Below are 21,525 nucleotides of genomic sequence, written 5' to 3'. Positions count from 1 at the left end.
TCCCCCACCCCCTTTCATTCAGGGAGGTCGAGGGGATCCCAGAAGGGTGCTGTGAGCAGAGTCTCACCTCACTTCTTGCTGAACTCCCAAACTGGACAAATCAGAGAGCCATTCAATCTCCCATCTCTGTACCATTCAGTAAGAACATGCGTCTCTTCAGTCACCCACTCACACTCCAAATCCTTTCCTAAATGCCCCCTCTGAGAGGACAATGCTGTCAGGTACATGAAGAGAGCTCTGGGCCTGGCACATGGAGGGTTAAAGCTTGGGAGTGAAATACTACTGTTTGGCTGCAGTCTGATTTTTTCTTTACAGGATAGTTTACCACTGTGCCATTTCCATAAGAGCAGTGGGTGCGAGATCAGGACACTGGAGTGTGAGCCCAACTCTGGGAGAGTCGAGGTGAGCAGGGCCTGGCACAGACATCAGTATCAGTATATATCGGGGCTCAGAGAGTGGGGCTGGTGTCCACGCAATTGGACTTAGGCCACAAGTCAGGAGGGACATCTGGGAATTGGAGAGGACATTATGAAAGAATGGCCAGTAGGTAGAAAACTGAGCCTTGATTGGTTTGTGGGTGACTGTCAAGAACGTAAGTGGTGCCACAGATACCCCAGTTTTCCCTAAGCAGCAGTCCTTAGACACTTTCCATGTGATGATGGTCCATGGATGAGCTATGTCCCAGGTGAGATGAGACTTCCTGTGGCTACCTCTGTGTGTCCACTCAGAGTAACTATGTCTACTATAGCTCAGCTGAGTGAGGGGACAGCCTACCTGTCCTGCAAACATCCATCTATGATTACCCGTGATGAGCAATCAAATTCTTTGTGACATGCTGGCACCTCACAATTGACCCCACTCCAGGCTTAAGCCCTCACTTGGAGTAACGGTATCTCCAGCACTGTGATCTTGGGCAAGTCAACTAACCTCATTGTTCCTCCATTTCTACAGTTGTAAAATGTGAATAATGTTAGTCACTCTCTCAGAACTGTTGAGAACACTCAATCAGATAACGCAGAAGAGTGCTTAGCACGCAGGGCCTGACACAGTGAGCACACAAATTATTGCTGATTATTGTTGCTGCTCTATGATCAGATAAAATACATTTTGCCAGGAGGTAGGCTACCCAAATATGTAGGCTGGACAGGGGATGTTATTATCCAAATATGTCTTAAAACTCAAAAAATGAACACATACAAATACAAAATGAATTAAGCATGTAAAGCAAGTGGTTCCCAATGATCCCCACAAGGGAAGACCTGACAGATTCTTGTTACCATAAAGGAATCTGATGGTGGTGAGGTGCTGGGGTGCATTCTAGCCTCCGAAAGGATCAGTATTGTGGTGGTAAAAACCCACAAGGTTGTAACTGGGGGGAAAGAGGTTTGCAAACTTACATCTCTTTTTGAATATATCTGACAGAGGCCAGTGATTCGAAGTAGAGTTTTTTCACAATTTTGTTTTTTGGTATCTACATGAGATAATGGATGTTCATTAAACTTGTGGTCATCATTTCATGATGCTTGTAAGTCATTATGCTGTACACCCTAAACTTCTACACTGCTGTATGTCAATTATATCTCAATAAAACTGGGATGGGGAAAGTAGGGTTTTTCAACCTCGGCACAAGAAAGATTTGGGGCTGGATGATTCCTTGTCATGGGAGCTGTTCTATGAGCTCTTGGCTGTTTAGCAGCATCTCTGTCCTCTACCTACCAGATGCCACCAGCACTTCTCCAGGTTGTGACAACCAAAATATCTCCAAACATCCCCATATGTCTCCTGGGGGGCAAAATCACCCCTAATTAAGAAACACTGTGTTAAAACTAAAACCCATATCATTATAATATGGGAGTAAAGATGTTTTTCATGAGTTTTAAAAATATTATTTATGTGGCATGTTAAAATGTAGTTTTATTTATCTTTATTGAAAGCAGTTGATTTTTAAAAAAACAAAAACATGCACATGACAGGCTTTTCTAACAATTCACTGCTTATTGAATCTTTAAAGTAAATACTGAGAGTATTAGCCTTGTTAGGAGTTTATTTTCATTCCATTAAGTGGTACGTTTAATGAAATATAACATGATTTTCAATTAAAACCATAGCCAGTTGCATATTTTAAAACTCTTGATTATTCATCATTTTAACTTGTTTTCAAAAACAGCATATGATAGAAAAAACAGCATATTAACTCACCTGATATACAAAAATAAACTCAAAGTAAATCAAAGACCTAAATGTAAGAGCTAAAACCATAAAACTTTTGAAAGAAAACAGGCATAAATCTCTGTGACCTGGATTAAGCAATGGTTTCTTAGATATGATTCTGAAACAATAAGCAACAAAAGAAAAAATAACTTTGACTTCACCAAAATTGAACATGTTTGTGCTTCAAAGGAAACTAAGAAGTAAAAAGACAACCCACAGTTTGGTAGAAAGTTATTACAAATCATACATCTGAGAATGATCTAGTATGCAGAATACATAAAGATCTCTTAACTTAAAAAATGAGACAAATAACAGAATTTAAAAGTGGGCAACAGATTTGAATAGACATTTCTTCAAAGAAGATATAAAAAATAAGCACATGAAAAGCTTCTCAACATCATTCACTAACAAGAAAACACAAATCATACCCAGAATGAGATATTACACTTCACACCCTTTTACCCATAAAAAAGATGGGTAAAAACAAGCGATGGTGGGACCGTGAAGACAATGAAACAACCATACACTGTGGAGGGAAATGTAAAAAGTGCATCCCCTTTGGAAAACAGTCTGGCAGTTTCTCAACAGATTAAAAACAGAGTTATCGTATGAGATAGCAATTCCACTTCTAGGTAAACCCAAGATAAATAAAAGAATATGTTCATACAAAAACTTATACATGAATGTTCATAGTAACCTTAGCTATAATAGCCCCAAAGTAGAAACAACTCAAATCTCCATCGATGATGAGTGGATAAAGAAAATGTGGTATATCCCTACAACAGAATACTGTTTTGCAATAAAGAGAAATGAAGTGCTGGTGCATGCTACATCATAGGTGAAACCTTGAAAACAACATACTTAGTGAAGGAAGCCAGTAGTAACAAAGGACTACACACTGTCTGATTCCACTTATATGCAATGTCCAGAACATCAAATCTATAGAGACAGAAAGTAGATTAATGGTTGCCGAGAGATGAGGAAGTGAAGTGAAACTTGTTCAGTCATGCCCAACTCTTTGCAACCCTATGAACTATACAGTCCATAGTATTCTCCAGGCTAGAATACTAGAGTGGGTAGCCTTTCCCTTCTCCAGGGATGGAACCCAGGTCTCCCGCATTGCAGGCAGATTCTTTACCAGCTGAGTCACAAGGGAAGCTCAAGAATACTGGAGTGGGTAGCCTATCTCTTCTCTAGCAGATCTTCCCGATCCAGGAATCAAACCTGCATTGCAAGGGTCTCCTGCATTGCAAGCAGAGTCTTTACCACCTGAGCTATCAAGGAAGCCCCAGAGCTGAGGAGGATGGTGAGAAATGCAAAATGACAGCTATCAGGAACAGGCTTCTTTTTGAGGTGTTGAAAATGTTCTAAAATTGACTATGGTGATTGTTGTATATCTCTGTGACTATACTAAGAAACACTGAATTGTATACTTTAAATGAGTGAATTTTATGGCATAAGAATTATATCTCAAAAAAAGGTGTGTTTTTTTTAAATGTTATTGAGGGAAAAATTACAAAAATGGCCAATGCAATACATTAACTGCCCATAGAATGCTAGGAAGACAGGCTTTTTGTGTGTCAGTGGCCAAAAATGATGCTGAGACTGGGAAGGCTAGTGCTGGCCAGATTTAATGTGGCGTTTTGTTTTATAGAGTGAGGAGCCATATTATGTAAACTAGTCATGGAGGTGTTACATGGGTTAGAAAATATTGCCTTAGATCTCTTATAACTATTAGAACCTAAAACTGACTCTCAGACCCAACTATCCAATTGCTAAAGAAAGAGATCCCACAACATTTTGTCATCACCTTTGACCAGGAGAATATTTGCTGAACATGTTTGTGTAGAAATGTATCTTTCCTTAAATTCCTTATTCATTTTACAAACGCTTACAGGGTGAGTATTACAAAGACAGGCAGTGTGCTAAGACACAGGGCCAGGACCTCACCAAGGACTCCGTAATCTGGAGTAACTGAGGAGACAGAAGGTAATCGGGGAAAGCAGGGTAAAAGGAGAGAAAAGTCTCAATTACAGCATGAATGCAAAACAATGTATTATTTTAGCTTTTAAGGTTAATCAAGATACTAAAGTGGGGTCCACTGAACAGCAAAGAATAGTTGATAACTAGCCTCTACATCACTGTAAAAATTATATGTGTCCATGGTGCCTGAGGGTAAGTGGAAGCATCTAACCTTCAAGGAACTTAAGTCTCATTTTCCTAATCTTAACGTCTGCACAGCATAAATTTGCTGGGCATGTGCTTTCTTTATAGTTAGTTCAAAGGGAGGCAGCAGTCTGCTTCTCCAGGACAGATGTCACTTCTGCATGAGGGAATCCGTATCTACACGCGCACATCACACATACACATATCTTCATTCCAAAGACCAGTGGATTAGGGTGAGATTTGCTTTGGGAGATAGCTTTGGGGCATCTGAGCATGGCTTCAAGGTCCTTACTTACAATTAGAAATTTACTCATGTGAGGAGGGCAGTGGCTACTGTATGGGTGATCTGTTATCTCCAAACAGGAAAGCTGGTGGTGGGGTTTTGTTTTTGTTTTTTAATTTGGCCAAGCCATGTGGCATATGGGATCTTAGCTCCCAGACCAAGGGTCAGACCTGCATCCCTTGAATTGAAAGCAGAGAGTCTTAACCACTGGACTGCCAGGGCAGTCCCTAGTGTTGGTTTTAAGGGGGAAGAATTTCTAGGTACTCTTTGATCTTAGCCAAAATATAAAATTATAGCTGTTATACACTTGGGAGTGAGGAGGGCTGTGGCACACTGGAGATTTCAATGCCTCCACACTACCCAGCTCTAGCTAAGAACTGCCGTGGGTGGTGTTATTAGATCTGCTGATCTTTATGTGAAAGCTCTTGATTTTTAAATATTGACACATGATCCAAATATTTTAAAAACACTGTTCGGACCAAATAAAACACAGCTGCAGGCCAGTCTCAGCCCACAGGCTGCCATTTTGCCACCTCTGATCTGAGTTCCTATCAGACTAAAATTCCAGATAGAGAAAATCAAGACACTCATTCATTTATCCCTCAAATGTTTACTGAATATCTTGCTCATTTCAGGCTCTGGGCTAGAGGAAGAAAGAGGTATATACATTTTTTTTTAATCCAGAGGTTTAAAAAATTATTTTTAATAATCATGAGGTAAAACTCAGCAATCTCTTCCTGTAGTTTCCTAGTTGTAGTTTTTTAAATGGCGATTTTCTTTTAAATGTTGTAAAATTTAAAAGTTGGATGTACAGCTTGATAGGTTAGCATCTTTGTTTAGTTTTCTCACCCAAGCTTTGGAATCCTGCTGCCCAAAGGATGATGGAAACTTTGACAAATCCTCAACTGCACTGTTAGGAGCTCTAACACCCTGTGAACAGGTGCAGTAAAGGCCAAATATGAAGTATCTGCACAATTATCACTGCTATAGATAGTTGGGGCTACATGAGGAGCCATCTCAGCTAGAGCCACTGCAGGTTGGTTAGCAGAGAACATGTGCACAATGCATGCACCCACAGGCAACACATATGCGCATGCATGCACACGCACACACGCACAATGTACTAAAGGGATCTCAGATTGGCAGCTCAGAGCTGCAAAGCCTGGAGAGAGCCCCTGAGCCAACTCTCTCACCTTCAGTTGGGGAGACTGAGGCATGGGAAACTGAAGTCACTTGCCCAAAGTCACACAGCTCGTTAGTCACACAGCCAGGAAGCCTGAGCTGATATATAGGTGACAGTGTACATAACTAGCATCTCAAGGACCGGTATGGCTGCCTTCAGGCTGGTGGTTCAGCATATATACGATGTCTTTTAACCTGACTCTTCACAGCGTGTCTCAGGACACAAGGCAGGGCCGAACCCGTCCCTCCTGGTGTTCTCCGTATCCTCCTTTTCTGCCTCACGTTCAAGATGTTCCATTTCCCTGCTGCTGGGGGACCCTGGGCATCCCGAGACAATGAATGAGTGATCACACTCCACAGGGGCTCTCAGATGGGGAGACACAGACAAGTGTGAGCAGCTTCCTTCACCCGGGGCTTCCGGCAGGAGGTGGTTCCTGAGCTGAGTGAGTCTCAGGGCACAGGCAGGAAACAGCCAGGTGAAGAGGAGAGAGAAGAGGGAGGTTACAGGGGGACAGAAAGCACAGCACAGAGGCTTGGCAGGATGAGAGCGCCTGACTTGCCAGGGGAAGGAGCCTGAGGCTACAGAGTTCAGAATCATCTCTGTCCCACAGGCACCAGCCTGGTTCAAGCCATGGTGTTTACTACTGAGAGCATCAGGGTAGCCTCAGGCTGGCTTGTGTACTGCACCGACTTGTGTACCTGACCAGGTCACTCCCCAACACAGTCACAGATACTCAGCACCTCCACTAACCCACAGAATCATTATCAAATTCATCAGCCTGGCATGCAGAGCTTTCTCCTGATTTGACCTCAACTGACTCCAGCCTCCCCATCTTCTTGCTTTAAGTATTCCATGTTCCAGCCACTCCAGGCTGCTCCGCATTCCGCAGCCTCGCCCCACACCATCACCCTGCCAGGGCATCAATCAAGCTATGCCCTCTGCCTGGAATTCCACCCCTCCTCCCCCACTGCATTCATCCTTCAAAGCCCTTCTCTTGGGCACCCTGTCCAGCCTTTGCAGTGCTCCCCACACCGATCTGGTGATTCTCTTTCCAAACACCTGGAGGTATCTTGCCAGTTCTTATATAATGCTCCTTCTAATTTGTCTTGGAGCACATTTATGCCATATCCCTTTCCCCAAAGAGACTGAGTGCCCCTCAAAGGCCAGCTGAGATGTATCCTAGTCTTCTCTGAGTCCCCAATCCCAAGTAATAGGTGCTAATGTGTTTTGAATTGTCCAGAATTACATAGTATTGATGCTCCGGCAGGGAAAAGATGTTATTTCTTAAGCGCCCTTCAGGTCAGCGTCACACCTGCTACCCCAAGATGTTTGCTGGTCTCCCCAGCTGCTGCCCCATGCAGGTCTGGGGAAGGGGAAACACTGTGAAAGGTGCTAGAGTTGGGGTGCCCACCATGGGGCCAGAATTTACTGATGGAGATTTTGGGAAATGCCGAACTAGAGAGTAAGACCTTTGTAATGTTTCCTTCAGGTATCTGGATTTGGTTAAACTCCTATCAGTTCCTCTCACATCCCCTTGGAACTTTCGGCAGAGCAGAACATCAGGCTATAAAACTGGCAAACTCACAGCGACAGACTTCAAATAGTCCCCAATATCATGTCTCTCCCTCTCCAGTAATAAAAGCACTCTACATTTAGCTGTGCAATGGCCACTTAGGTAAAAGACTACATTTCCCAGGCTCCCCTGTGGCTAGGTTGGGTCACAGTATGAGAGATGTCCAGTGGCAATTTCCAGTAACTTTCTTTAAAAGATACTTGAAAAATGGCTTTTTTTCCTTTTCTCCCCACCTCCCACCCTTTCCCTCTATTCTAAAGTCTGGACTGCACTGATTATGGCCACCACTCTGGTCCATGAAAATGGGGGCTACACCTTAGCGACGGAAGGAAGATGAGTTGAATGCTACCTGGGACTCTGGGAAGTTTGAGGAGCTAAACTCCATACCTGCCCTAGACTTGCCACCTCTGGACTTACTTGAGAGATGAATAAAACACTGCTTGGTGGTGGTTTAGTCTCTTAAGTCGTGTCCAACTCTTGCGAGCCCATGGGTTGTAGCCTACCAGGCTCCTCTGTCCATAGGATTTTCCAGGCAAGAATACTGGAGTGGGTTGCCATTTCCTTCTCCAGGGGGTAGTCCAGACCTAGGGATCAAGTCCAGGTCTCCTGCAATGCAAGCAAATTCTTTACTGACTGAGCTACCACTGCTTAAGTTATGTTATTTTGAATCTCTATTACTTATAGACAAATGCATTCTGACAACCTGGGTTCTCATCCCAGGGCTTTGAGACCACACACAGGGCACTGGTGCTCTTGGACCTTGAATCCCCTTTCTGTAAAATGGTCAAAATCATCTTTTGAAACTTCAGAACAAAGGTTTGAACTCTATATTAGAAGCAGATTATGGCAATCAGCTTTGTCACCACAGGGCTTAACTGTTCACTTCTATTCAACTGAAAAGACACCGTACTATGGGGAAGCCCTGTGAGGGCATCAGCATCTGATTGTGCACTGCACAACTCCAAGGGCATTATATGTTCTCTGGTTTATATGAACAGTGGTTCCTGGAGCTACGCAGTGTACAACTTGCACAATTGTACCTGGCTGCCCTATATCTGTGGTGGTACAGTGTGGCTCTAAATTGCAAAAACCCTAGATTCCAGTGGGCAAGTCATACATTCATGTTCAATAAACATTTATTAAGCACCTATTATGTTCCAGACACTGGGCTAGGTACTTTTCCATATATCTATTTATCTGTCTAAAAATCTGTCATATGAGCAGTCAAAATTGGAAACTGGGAGGTCTAAAGTCCAATCAAATGCCAAAACTTGGTTGCTTTTGTCTGTATATTTGAATGAGCTGGCCAACATTTTCAGATAGGAAACTTGCACGTAAAAATTCAGAATTCCAGCATTTTTTGAAAACTTAGGTGATGTGACAGTACTGGAGAGCACCTGTTGGAGTGGAATAGCAAGTGCCCTCTAGTCAAACACAAACTTTCCTGTCTGCCTCAGTCCCCACCACTCCCTACTGTCTCTGACACAGAGGTCAATGAACTGTTAACAATCATTGGCTCTGTTGTTGCTTTTATTCCTTGAGGGTGAAGTGGTAATTGAAAACTTCCTTATGTCCATATCTCTTTTCAAGAGCAGAAAAGTAAGAAATGACCCAAGATGGCCATATGCCTCAAGAAAACTGGCCCAGCTTCCTTCCTCCATTATATTACCTACCTGATGCTGTGGGTGCTGTCTGCTGCCTCTTGAGTAGAAAGTGAGGGAGTGAGAGAGATGGGGAAGATACTCGGGGAGGTGGGAAGGCAGGGTTAAAACTTTACCATGACTTTTCTTTAAGGGTGATCTTAATCAAATGAAGCAACATTTTTACATTTGCTAAATTTGGATAATGGGAACATAGGTGTATTCTGTAATATGTTTAACATATTTCCTATTAAAAACATCAAAATCAAAAGGGAAACGGCTCAGTGGGGCCCTCTTTAGTGGGGCAGGTGCTTCACTGGGAGCTTAGAGGGGGAGGGTCAGGAAGGGTTCCCAAGGGAGGGGTGGAGAGGTTGGGCCTTGAGAAATGGGAGGATTCTGACTTGAGAATAAAGGGCTCCAGATCCAAGAGGTCACCCAGAAGCAGAGGCGGGGAGGAGGGGATTCTAGGGAGGCTGGAGGCCTGCCTGGGGGAAGGTAGTGGGGTGCAGAGGTGGGTGGGAGGTGGTCAGGGTGCCAGAAGACCGAGGGTGGGCTGGGGATACACTGACACCTGGCCTCAGTCGCCCTCACCCCGCCAGGCCCACCCTTGGCTCCGTGCACGGCCGGCAGTGTTTCTAAGGATCTGTGCCTATTTTTAGAGCAGAGATTTATTTCTTTCCATTTCAACTGTTTACTTCTGTCCTGGGCTTGTGAATCTGCCGGTTTGTGTTACAAAGGAGAACCACAGCCCTGTGGACCAGACATGGCTGCTTCCTGCATGGCCAAGAGTGTCTTCTGGTTTATAGGATAGGATGTGGGCCACGAATAGGGAGGGTTTATGATTTTGTGGACTGTGATTGGAAGCCATGCAGAGTGACCAGAAGTCCCAGGATTCTGTCCTGGTGCAGTGGCTGATTTGCAGTGTGACCCTGAACAAGTCCCTTCCCTTCCCTGGGTTTCAGGCTGCTGTTGCTATATTAATTTTTCATTACCAAAGTGGCGATAGTACTCCTAACCTCAGGAGTAATGATTCGATGAGATACAGAAAGCACCAGGTGAATGACATGTGTGTAGGAGAAACTCTGTAAACCAGGGTTTCTTTTACCTGCGCTGTGTTAGTACAGGAAGGGATTGGGGTGGGGCTTAGATCATCTCTAAGGGTCCCTCTAATTCTGAGATCCTACAGTTCTAGAGGTTTCTCCTCCATCATTTCTCCCTGCAATTCATGGTCCCAGAATTCTTAATACATTATGGGCTGGGGGAGGCAGGTCTGTCGCCTACTGGCTGTGTGATTTCGGGCATCCATTTCCTTTTCTTACAGTGGTTTTAACCCCAACCTGCAAAGATCAATCTCATAGAATCCTCGTGGAGATTTTATGAGACAAGGCCCATAAAACACAGTACAGCACCTGGCATGTAAGATGATCTCAACAGAGAATAGTTGTAGTTTTAAAATTATTGTTGCTGGCAGGGGCCTGTTGTTTTCTACTGTTGTTTCTATAACGTGTCACAGATTCCCAGCTGCAGACTTCAGAATCAACTTGAAGGATCCAATTTCTTTACAAGTCTGGGATTATCTCTACCTTCTTTCATGCAAATATTTTGATCCTTTTACTGAGACACTAAAAAATATTACTCCTTTTCTTCAAAGCCTCATTAACAAGTAACATGTATAGTTAAATTCTTTAGGCTGGTAGTTTTTTTTCTTTCTTTATTTATGTGAAAATAATGTAACAACTTCAAAAGAAACTGAATTAGAAAAAATAATTTGCTGGTAATTCCCAACTTTGTTCTCCAAGTTCCCTTCCAGGTTCATCCTACATGCCCTCACTGGAGGTGGTAGTTAACAGCACAGGCTACTGGGTCTGACTGACTGGGCTGGAGTCCCAACCCCTGGGCAAGCTACTTCATCTCTCTAAGCCTCAGTTTCCCCATCTTAAAAATGTGTGTGTGTGTGTTAGTCGTTCAGTTGTGTCCAACTCTTTGCAACTCCATGGACTGTAGCCCACCCTGGACAAGCTACTTAATCTCTCTAAGCCTCAGTTTCCCCATCTCTAAAATGGGTGTGTGTGTGTGTTAGTCATTGTGTCCAACTCTTTGCGACCCCATAGACTGTAGCCCGTCAGGCTCCTCTGTCCATGGAATTTCCCAGAAAGAATACTGGAGTGAGTTGCCATTTCCTCCTCCAGGGGATCTTCCTGACCCAGGGATTGAACCTGGGTCTCCTGCATTGCAGGCAGTTTCTTTACTGTGTGAGCCACAAGGAAAATGGGGCTGATTATCAAAACTTTCGGAGAACTAAAGAAGATAATCCGTGCAGGACTCTGTCGCAGTAAATGTCGACTATCTACTGATGCTCTAAGAACTCATACACTGTACCCTGCTCAAGTCGTGGTGTGACCTGTCATTCTCAAACATCGCTGTACATTGCCCATTTTCCCCGCCGTCTGGTACAAAGGCAGTCTGAACCGAGCAGCTGGCTCAGCTTCAGAGCAGCATCCACTTAACTCCACAGAGACAAGAAAGGGCAGGTCCTCTTGGGGAATCAGTCAACAGCGGATACTTTTAGCACATGGAGCATTCCTCTCCCGTGGGAGTCCAAGTGCAACAATCTCATGATAAGCTCGAGTTTTTCCAGGCCGCAGACTAAGAAAGTTTTGAGGACTTCTTCTTTTTTTTTTTTTTTTTACTGTGCACAAGTTTGGAATCTTCTGCAGCAAACAAAGCAGCTTTCCAATTCTGCGTACTCTACTGTGTCACGTGATACTGGGGCATGAGCACGCAAACATAACGCCCTGCAACACTACCTGTTAACTGAATTCAGGTCATAAGACTGCCAACAACTGCTCATAAAATCAGAGATGCTTAGAGCTGGAAGGGGTGTCAGGGGGCATCTAGGCCAACTGTCTCCATTTTGCAGACTGGAAAACTGAGATCCAGAGAGGGAAGTCAAGAAACACCTGGAGTAACTGGCAAATTTGGCCTTGGAGCACGGAATGAAGCAGGGCAAAGGCTAATAGAGTTTTGTCAAGAGAATGCACTGGTCATAGCAAACACCCTCTTCCAACAACACAAGAGAAGACTCTACACATGGACATCACCAGATGGTCAACACCGAAATCAGATTGATTATATTCTTTGCAACCAAAGATGGAGAAGCTGTATACAGTTAGCGAAAACAAGACCAGGAGCTGACTGTGGCTCAGATCATGAACTCCTTATTGCGAAGTTCAGACTTAAATTGAAGAAAGTAGGGAAAACCACTAGACCATTCAGATATGACCTCAATCAAATCCCTTATGATTATGCAGTGGAAGTGAGAAATAGATTTAAGGGACTAGATCTGATTGATAGAGTGCCTGATGAACTCTGGACGGAGGTTCGTGACATTGTACAGGAGACAGGGACCAAGACCATCCCCATGGAAAAGAAATGCAAAAGAGCGAAATGGCTGTCTGAGGAGGCCTTACAAATAGCTGTAAAAAGAAGAGAGGCGAAAAGCAAAGGAGAAAAGGAAAGATATAAGCATCTGAATGCAGAGTTCCAAAGAATAGCAAGGAGAGATAAGAAAGCCTTCCTCAGTGATCAATGCAAAGAAATAGAGGAAAACAACAGAATAGGAAAAACAAGAGACCTCTTCAAGAAAATTAGAGATTCCAAGGGAACTTTTCATGCAAAGATGGGCTCGATAAAGGACAGAAATGGTATGGACCTAACAGAAGCAGAAGATATTAAGAAGAGGTGGCAGGAATACACAGAAGAACTGTACAAAAAAGATCTTCACGACCAAGATAGTCACGATAATGTGATCACTGACCTAGAGCCAGACATCTTGGAATGTGAAGTCAAGTGGGCCTTAGAAAGCATCACTACGAACAAAGCTAGTGGTGGTGATGGAATTCCAGTTGAGCTATTTCAAGTCTTGAAAGATGATGCTGTGAAAGTGCTGCACTCAATATGCCAGCAGATTTGGAAAACTCAGCAGTGGCCACAGGACTGGAAGAGGTCAGTCTTCATTCCAATCCCAAAGAAAGGCAATGCCAAAGAATGCTCAAACTACCGCACAATTGCACTCATCTCACACGCTAGTAAAGTCATGCTCAAAATTCTCCAAGCCAGGCTTCAGCAGTATGTAAACCGTGAACTCCCAGATGTTCAAGCAGGTTTTAGAAAAGGCAGAGGCACCAGAGATCAAATTGCCAACATCCGCTGGATCATGGAGAAAGCAAAAGAGTTTCAGAAAAACATCTATTTCTGCTTCATTGACTATGCCAAAGCCTTTGACTGTGTGGATCACAATAAACTGTGGAACATTCTGAAAGAGATGGGAATCCCAGACCACCTGACCTGCCTCTTGAGAAACCTGTATGCAGGTCAGGAAGCAACAGTTAGAACCGGTCATGGAACAACAGACTGGTTCCAAATAGGAAAAGGAGTGCGTCAAGGTTGTATATTGTCACCTTGCTTATTTAACTTATATGCAGAGTACATCATGAGGAACGCTGGGCTGGAAGAAGCACAAGCTGGAATCAAGATTGCTGGGAGAAATATCAATAACCTCAGATATGCAGATGACACCACCCTTATGGCAGAAAGTGAAGAGGAACTCAAAAGCCTCTTGATGAAAGTGAAAGAGGAGAGTGAAAAGGTTGGCTTGAAGCTCAACATTCAGAAAACAAAGATCATGGCATCTGGTCCCATCACTTCATGGGAAATAGATGGAAAAACAGTGGAAACAGTGTCAGACTTTGTTTTTTTGGGCTCCAAAATCACTGCAGATGCTGATTGCAGCCATGAAATTAAAAGACGCTTGCTCCTTGGAAGGAAAGTTATGACCAACCTTGATAGTATATTAAAAAGCAGAGACATTACTTTGCCGACCAAGGTCCGTCTAGTCAAGGCAATGGTTTTTCCCGTGGTCATGTATGGATGTGAGAGTTGGACTGTGAAGAAAGCTGATCGCCGAAGAATCGATGCTTTTGAACTGTGGTGTTGGAGAAGACTCTTGAGAGTCCCTTATACTGCAAGGAGATCCAACCAGTCCATTCTAAAGGAGATCAATCCTGGATGTTCATTGGAGGGACTGATGCTAAAGCTGAAACTCCAATACTTTGGCCACCTCATGAGACGAGTTGACTCACTGGAAAAGACTCTGATGCTGGGAAAGGTTGGGGGCGGGAGGAGAAGGGGACGACGGAGAATGAGATGGCTGGATGGCATCACCGACTCTGTGGACATGAGTTTGAGTGTACTCCGGGAGTTGGTGATGGACAGGGAGGCCTGGCGTGCTGTGATTCATGGGGTCGCGGAGAGTCGGACACGACTGAGCGACTGAACTGAACTGAACTGAACTGAAGCTGGGAGCAGAGCCAGGATTGAATAAGGATCTCTGCATCTCAGGTTGTTTCTAGGAAGAAAAGGGGACAATCTTTCATACAGTACCCTCCCCAACTATAAAGCCAGAGCACATGCATGGCTCAAACTATCTTCCTGAGGACTCCAGTGAAGCCTTAGAGTCTCGGGGCTAAGAGTGAACTCAGCTGTATCATGGTTCTGCCACCGCCTCACTTCGGTTTCCTGGACAAGTTACTTCACCTGTCAGTTTTCTCATCTGCAAAATGGGGATGACAACAATGCCTGTACCGCAGGATTAGGATGACAGTTGAATGAATTAATATTGTCAAAATGCAAGAACAGTGTCTGCACATAAATAGTGCCACCTAAGCCCTTGTTAAACTAGGATTAAAACAGGAGGGGTAGAGAACATAAGAGAGAGCACAGTGGGCCCGGGACCTGGGCTGGTTCTCCTCAGACGTGTGACCAGTGCAAGTTCCCTCCTCTCTCTGGGCTCAGGTTCTGCTCTGTGAGTCGGAGGGCTGGACACCCACTGGTCTCTGCGTCCCCTCCAGGCCAGCGGCCCGGAGGCCCCTTGTGGTCTGCATACCTTTGGCCTCTCCCTGCGCTGTGATTTCAGAACATGGGTGGAGGTCAGGTGAAACTCAAGCTGGAATGTTTGTGCTCTCAGCAAGAATGGAGCCCCACTAGATCTTTTCAAAGCTCCCATCCTGACTTGCAAATCAGGTAATAGAGGCACCTCAGTGAAGGGCCAATTGTGAGGTGGAAACAAAAACCCCACTGGTCTCGGTTATCTCCTGTCCTTGTTCTGATTTCTCTTCTCTTTTTCTTCAACTTGGAGAGAAAGCGGTCTTTGAAAATGTCCACTTGAAACCACAATGGTATGAGGATCACAGGTCTCGGATTGCCAACCCTACTCCAAAATTCAAGTGTACTTGTACCTTCCTCCTGCCAGACGGGGAGGTGGCACACTTTGGAGCCTGCTTGAAATCTGAGTCTCCACACCCTGGTCCTGTGATGCAGGGTGAAACAGTCAGCTCTCTGGGCCCCAGCTTCTCCATCCTGCCTGTGTTCACAGGCATACCTTCCTGTTAACTACCTGCAAGAAGGGCTCAGGTGTGTAAGGGCACAGAGGCCCTGGGAATTTGCTTCTGGGGCCACATACTTTGATATTAGGAGTGGGGCCATTTGCCAGTTTAGAAGGGAAAATGGAGCTCCCAGCTGAGGCTCAAACAGTTCTCAGGGGCTCTACTCTGAGAGGGTTCCTCTATCTGCCTACTCCAAGGTCTGATGTCTGGTTCTGAACCTTGCATCCAATTTGCAGCCACAGCCTAATCCTAACTCATCTCCATCCAGGGACTCAGGGCAACTCCAACAGCCTGGAAAGCCAGAGGCCGAAGGCTTTGGGGGCTTCCTGGGGAGTCTGCTTCACCCTGGGAGCAGCAAGATGGTGGAAGGGTTGTAGAGAAGGGCAGGGCCCTTGCTTATCTTCAGGAAAGATCTCTGTCAGCAAATCCACCCACTCTCTGTCCTCGGAACTCCCTGGGCTGCTGAGAGAAGTCCACAGTCTTTAGTCTGCCTCAAACCTCCCTCTCCCCTCATGTCTAGCCCCTTCCAGGCTCAGCGAGCCCTCCGCCGGAACCCCACCTACACTCCCCACCACCAACTGCTCTCTGTGTCTGAGCCTCTGCTTGTGGCCTTCACTTAACATAGAATTCTTTGTTTTTACTCATGACTTAGAAAAACCCAGGGCCCAGTTTCAGTATCACCTGCTCTGTAAAGCCTCCTACCAAAAGGATTCATCCTCTCCCTGAGCTCCCTGTGTGCTCCCACTTGGGGTGTGGTTTATTGTGCCCGCTCCCCTCTGGATTGAGCACCTGAAGGTCAACTCCAGTGGCCTCTCCTCAGGGACCATCTCCTCCTGGTTGAGTGTAGGTGTGGGCAAGGGGTTGTGAATAGCATGCAGGGGATACATTCCTGGAGAAAATGTCACTCTGTGGGGCCTAAAAACCAGGACCCCTAGACAAGGATTCTGGGTTATCTAAAAGAAGACATTTAATCAAATCTGGAGGTAGGACCAGTTTATAAGCTCATGGAAACAGCCCTGAACGGGGCCAGTGAGGCTCCATCATTCCACGGACCGGGACAATAAGGTCTGAAGGACAGCAACTGGCTCAAGGTGACGTGCATGTAAGAGGCACAGCCAGGGTTGCCCCGGAACATCTAACCTCTTGTCTTGCATCTTCTCTGCTAACCTACACTCCCTGTATACAAGCTGTGGTTACTTGAGGGTTAGTGAAATGGTACAGTAGTATTTACTGTATGGATCACTGTTAAACTAGGTTTGAAGAGTGACAGCTTTTTTAAAAAAGACATGAAATGTCCCATTTTTAATAAAAATATATCAAATGGAAAATTTACTTAATTCAGTAATATTCATTCTGTACCTTCTCTGAACTGGCCATCGGCCAGGGTACCAAGGATACACAGATACAACGATAGTAGAGTAGGCCACCTTGGAGTCCCTCCCTTGGTTCTGTCACAGCTCTGTGGTGACTGGCCAAACCACAGATGTGACCAGGGAGCTTCCTGTCTCGTGATGCCATAACCTGGCTGCAGAGGCAAATTCTTGAGCTTCAACACATTTATATGTACTCCTTATAAAATGCAAAGATAAAGACAGCAAACCAGTGGAAGGGATTCCTCTAGATCTTTGTATATTAGTTCTTTAGTTGTGTCTGACTCTTTGCGACCCCTTGGACGACAGCCTGCCAGGCTCCTCTATCCATGGAATACTCCAGGCAAGAATAGCAGAGTGGGTTGCCATTTCCTCCTCCAGGTTATCTTCGCAAACCGGGGATTGAAGCCATGTCTCCCACATTGCAGGCAGACGCTTAACCATCTGAGCCACCAGGGAAGCCCTTTACTTCTCAGTCAAGTCATTCCATGACACACATTCCCTACCATCCTGAAGCAGCTGGCTTGATGGAATGGTGGGTAGGGCTTTTGAAAACTCAGTTACAGTGCAGCCAGGTGGTGAAACCCTGAAGGGCTGGGGCAACGGTCTCTATGAGTCTGTACATGCTCTGATTCAGTGTCCAGTATGTGGTGCTGCTTCTCCCATGACCAGGACTCACAGGTTCAGGAGTCAAGGGTAGGCACAGTTCAGTTCAGTTCAGTCGCTCAGTCGTGTCCGACTCTCCGCGACCCCATGAATCACAGCACGCCAGGCCTCCCTGTCCATCACCAACTCCCGGAGTACACTCAAACTCATGTCCACAGAGTCGGTGATGCCATCCAGCCATCTCATTCTCCATCGTCCCCTTCTCCTCCCGCCCCCAACCTTTCCCAGCATCAGAGTCTTTTCCAGTGAGTCAACTCGTCGCATGAGGTGGCCAAAGTATTGCAGCTTCAGCTTTAGCATCAGTCCCTCCAATGAACATCCAGGATTGATCTCCTCTAGAATGGACTGGTTGGATCTCCTTGCAGTATAAGGGACTCTCAAGAGTCTTCTCCAACACCACAGTTCAAAAGCATCGATTCTTCGGCGATCAGCTTTCTTCACAGTCCAACTCTCACATCCATACATGACCACTGGAAAAACCATTGCCTTGACTAGACGGACCTTGGTTGGCAAAGTAAGGGTAGGCACAGGGATCCAGAAATTGCCAACATCCACTGGATCATAGAAAAAGCGAGATAATTCCAGAAAAACATATACTTCTGCTTCACTGACTAAACCAATGACTTTGACTGTGTGGATCACAACAAACTGTGGAAAATTCTTAGAGATGGGAATACCAGACCACTTTATCTGCCTCCTAAGAAACCTGATGCAGGTCAAGAAGCAACAGTCAGAACCAGACATGGAACAATGGATTGGTTCCAAACTAGGAAAGGAGTACATCAAGGCTGTATATTGTCACCCTGCTTATTTAACTTATATGCAGAGTACATCATGCAAAATGCCAAGCTGGATGAAGCACAAGCTGGGAGAAATATCAATAACCTCAGAGAAGAACTAAAGAGCCTCTTGATGAATGTGAAAGAGGAGAGTGAAAAAGCTGGCTTAAAACTCAACATTCAAAAAATGAAGATCATGGCATCTGGTCCCATCACTTCATGGCAAATAGATGAGGAAACAATGACAGACTTTATTTTCTTGGGCTCTAAAATCACTGCAGGTGGTGACTGCAGCCATGAAATTACAAGATGTTTGCTCCTTGGAAGAAAATCTATGACAAACCTAGACAGCGTATTAAAAAGCAGAGACATTATTTTTCCAACAAAGGTCCATCTAGTCAAAACCATGATTTTTCCAGTAGTCATGTATGGATGTGAGAGTTGGACCATAAAGAAGGCTGAGCGCTGAAGAATTGGTGCTTTTGAACTGTGGTGTTGGAGAAGACTCTTGAGAGTCCCTTGGACTGCAAGAAGATCATCCTGATTATTCATTAGAAGGACTGATGCTGAAGCTCCAATACTTTGGCCACCTGATGTGAAGAGCCAACTCATTTGAAAAGACAGTGATGCTGGGAAAGGTTGAAAGCAGGAGGAGAAGGGGGTGACAGAGGATGAGGTGGTTGGATGGCATCACTGACTCAATGGACATACGTTTGAGCAAGCTCCGGGAGATGGTGAAGGACAGGGAAGCCTGGCATGCTGTAGCTCATGGGGTCGCAAAGAGTCATACACGACTGAGTGACTAAAAAACAACAACCCACTCACTATCACAACTGGTACCCCTAATGACCCACTGGCAAAAGTTTTGCTTCTTGTTCTTATGACCTTATGCTCTGCTGGCCTCAAGGTCTTAGTTCCAAAGGGAGGAATACTTCTACCAGGAGACACAACAATGATTCCATTGGATTGGAAGTTAAAACTGCCACTTTTGGGGCTCCTTATGCCTTTGAATGAATAGGCAGAAAGGGAATTTCTATACTGACTGCGGTGATGCATGTTGATTACTGAGGGGAAGATTAGGCTGCTGCTCCAGAAGGGTGGTAAATAAGGGCATCCCCTGAAATACAAGGGGTTCCTTGTATTTCTAGAGGGTTTTCTCAGTATTACAAGGCCAAGGGATTAAAGTCAATGGAAAACTATAATAACTCAATCCAGGCAGGACTACTAAATGTCCAGGTCCTTCGGGAATAGATTCACTCCATCAACCAAAGACTCACAGCCAGCTGAGGTGCTTGCTGATGGCAAAGGGAGCAGAGAATGGGTAGTAGAAGAAGGCAGTTATAAACACCAGCTATGACCATGTGACCAGTTAGACCAACGAGGACAACATTGTTGTGAGTATTTCCTCTGATTCTTTATGAACATGTTTGTGTATGTGTGAGTCTATGTATGTGTGTATGCATTAAGTAAATATCTTTGTTTTCTTCCCTCTATTCTCTTAACATGTAACAAAGAATGTACTGATTTTATGTGGTAGCATTTAAGTATTGTTAATTTTATATCATAGTATTAAGTTTCAGGCTATCAAGGAGAAAAGTAAACATTACTCAAGGACTTTACTTCTTCTGGCAGGTACCCAGGATAGTTGTATCACATTAGGCAGAATTATGACTTTGTTATTGTCCTATATGGAGATAAGTGTGGCTTAAAAAGATGTGTATGGATGCCAAGTTGACCACAAATGGACATGTGATGATTAATTTTATGCATCAACTTGACAGGGTTACAGACTTCCCAAACGTTTAGCTAAGCATTATTCTGAATGTGTCTGTGGGGGTATTTGTAGATGACACTAACATTTGAACTGGTAGACTGAGTAAAGCAGATGGCCCTCCCTAAGGTGGGTGGGCCCCATCCAATCAGTTGAAGGTCTGAATACATGTACAACAAAAAAGCTGAAACTCCTACCAGTAAGAGGGAATTTCTTTCTGCCTGACCTTTTTGAGCTGGGTAATTACTTTTGTTTTGTTTTCTTGCCTTTGGACTTGATCTGAAACACTAGCTCTTCCTGGGTCTTGAGCCTGCTAGCTATTGGACTGAAACTATACCATCAGCTCTCTGGTTCTCAGGTCTTTGGACTCAGGCTAGAACAACACTTTCAGTTGTCCTGGGTCTCCAGGTTGCCAACTGCAGATCTTGGAACTTGTCAGCCTCAATCATTATGGAAGCCAATTGCTTATAATAATACATTTCTTTATATCTAAATCTATATATCTATATATATCCTATTTGTTCTATTACTTTAGAGAATCATGACTAGCACAACACACATACACACACACACACACACCCACAAAGGCAAGATTACTGTAGGGCTACTGCCATAGAAGGAAAGGCGAAGTGGTATTCCAGGCAGTCAGCCTGCCCCTCCCCCAGGCAGTAAGAGTCACTGTCCTTGCACATGTGACAATGTGTCCCCTTTAGTGCCTACTCACATCAGGGTCCAGCTCATCCAGCTCATTTTCCAGGGTCCTCAGCTCATCTTCTGTTAGGGCTCCAAGGATTTCATCTTCATCCAGGTCACGGTATTTCTCTAGTTCTCGTCTGTACGACATTGTGAAAGAACTTTCTGTGCTGACCTACTGGAAAGAGAAAAATCTTAGAAAGATCCTTCCTGGATTCATTCTCAGAGCAAGTAGATGCTTGTCACTCACAAGGAGGCCTGGGCATGTTTTATGGATTGTCAGGATAATAATTACTATAATAGAATCCTGAATAAGTCGGATTAATTCTCTAATAAACTGTGCAAGGTAAAAGTCCTGAGGGCATGCGGTTTAACAAAATGTAATTGTTGTAATTGGCATGGCCATTAGTTACAAGTAATAGATGATTATAAATGGCCTATGAGTGCCTGAAAACTGTTTCATTCTTCAAGTAGTTCAAATATTTTCAATACAACTCTCCACCCTATATACCCTTATGAATGGAAAACATGAATGCTGGACATTCTGCCAAGGCCTACCTTAAAAGCAGGGTGAACGTCAGTGGTTCATTGAGCACCTGCTGTATGCAGGCTCTTCCCCTACATCATCTCATTCAATCCTCGCGAAGAACAGCTGATGCTAATAGCTAACTTATACTACCATACACCAAGCTGTGATTAAGTAATTCCCAAGGACATCCTATTAATAATTTAACCTCTGCGGCAGCA

At 44.6% G+C, this 21,525-nt stretch overlaps 1 protein-coding gene across 2 annotated transcripts in view; it reads right to left on the bottom strand.

Moving 5' to 3' along the window:
• Positions 1-21,525, bottom strand: part of TMOD1 (tropomodulin 1) — a 93,807-nt gene that overhangs the window by 52,003 nt on the left and 20,279 nt on the right. The window contains exon 2 of one of the 2 annotated variants that reach the window (XM_055427105.2): positions 20,810-20,956. In XM_055427105.2, coding sequence (XP_055283080.2) covers positions 20,810-20,929 — 120 coding nt within the window. In that variant the 5' untranslated portion in view covers positions 20,930-20,956. The remainder of the gene's footprint in view (positions 1-20,809; positions 20,957-21,525) is intronic. The other variant, XM_055427103.2, reaches the window with a different exon arrangement.

Source organism: Moschus berezovskii, chromosome 7, assembly GCF_049115385.1.
Source record: "Moschus berezovskii isolate FMDL1 chromosome 7, NW_MosBer_1.0, whole genome shotgun sequence".
NCBI classification, from domain to species: Eukaryota; Metazoa; Chordata; class Mammalia; order Artiodactyla; family Moschidae; genus Moschus; species Moschus berezovskii.
This window is presented reverse-complemented; position numbering and strand designations above follow the sequence as displayed.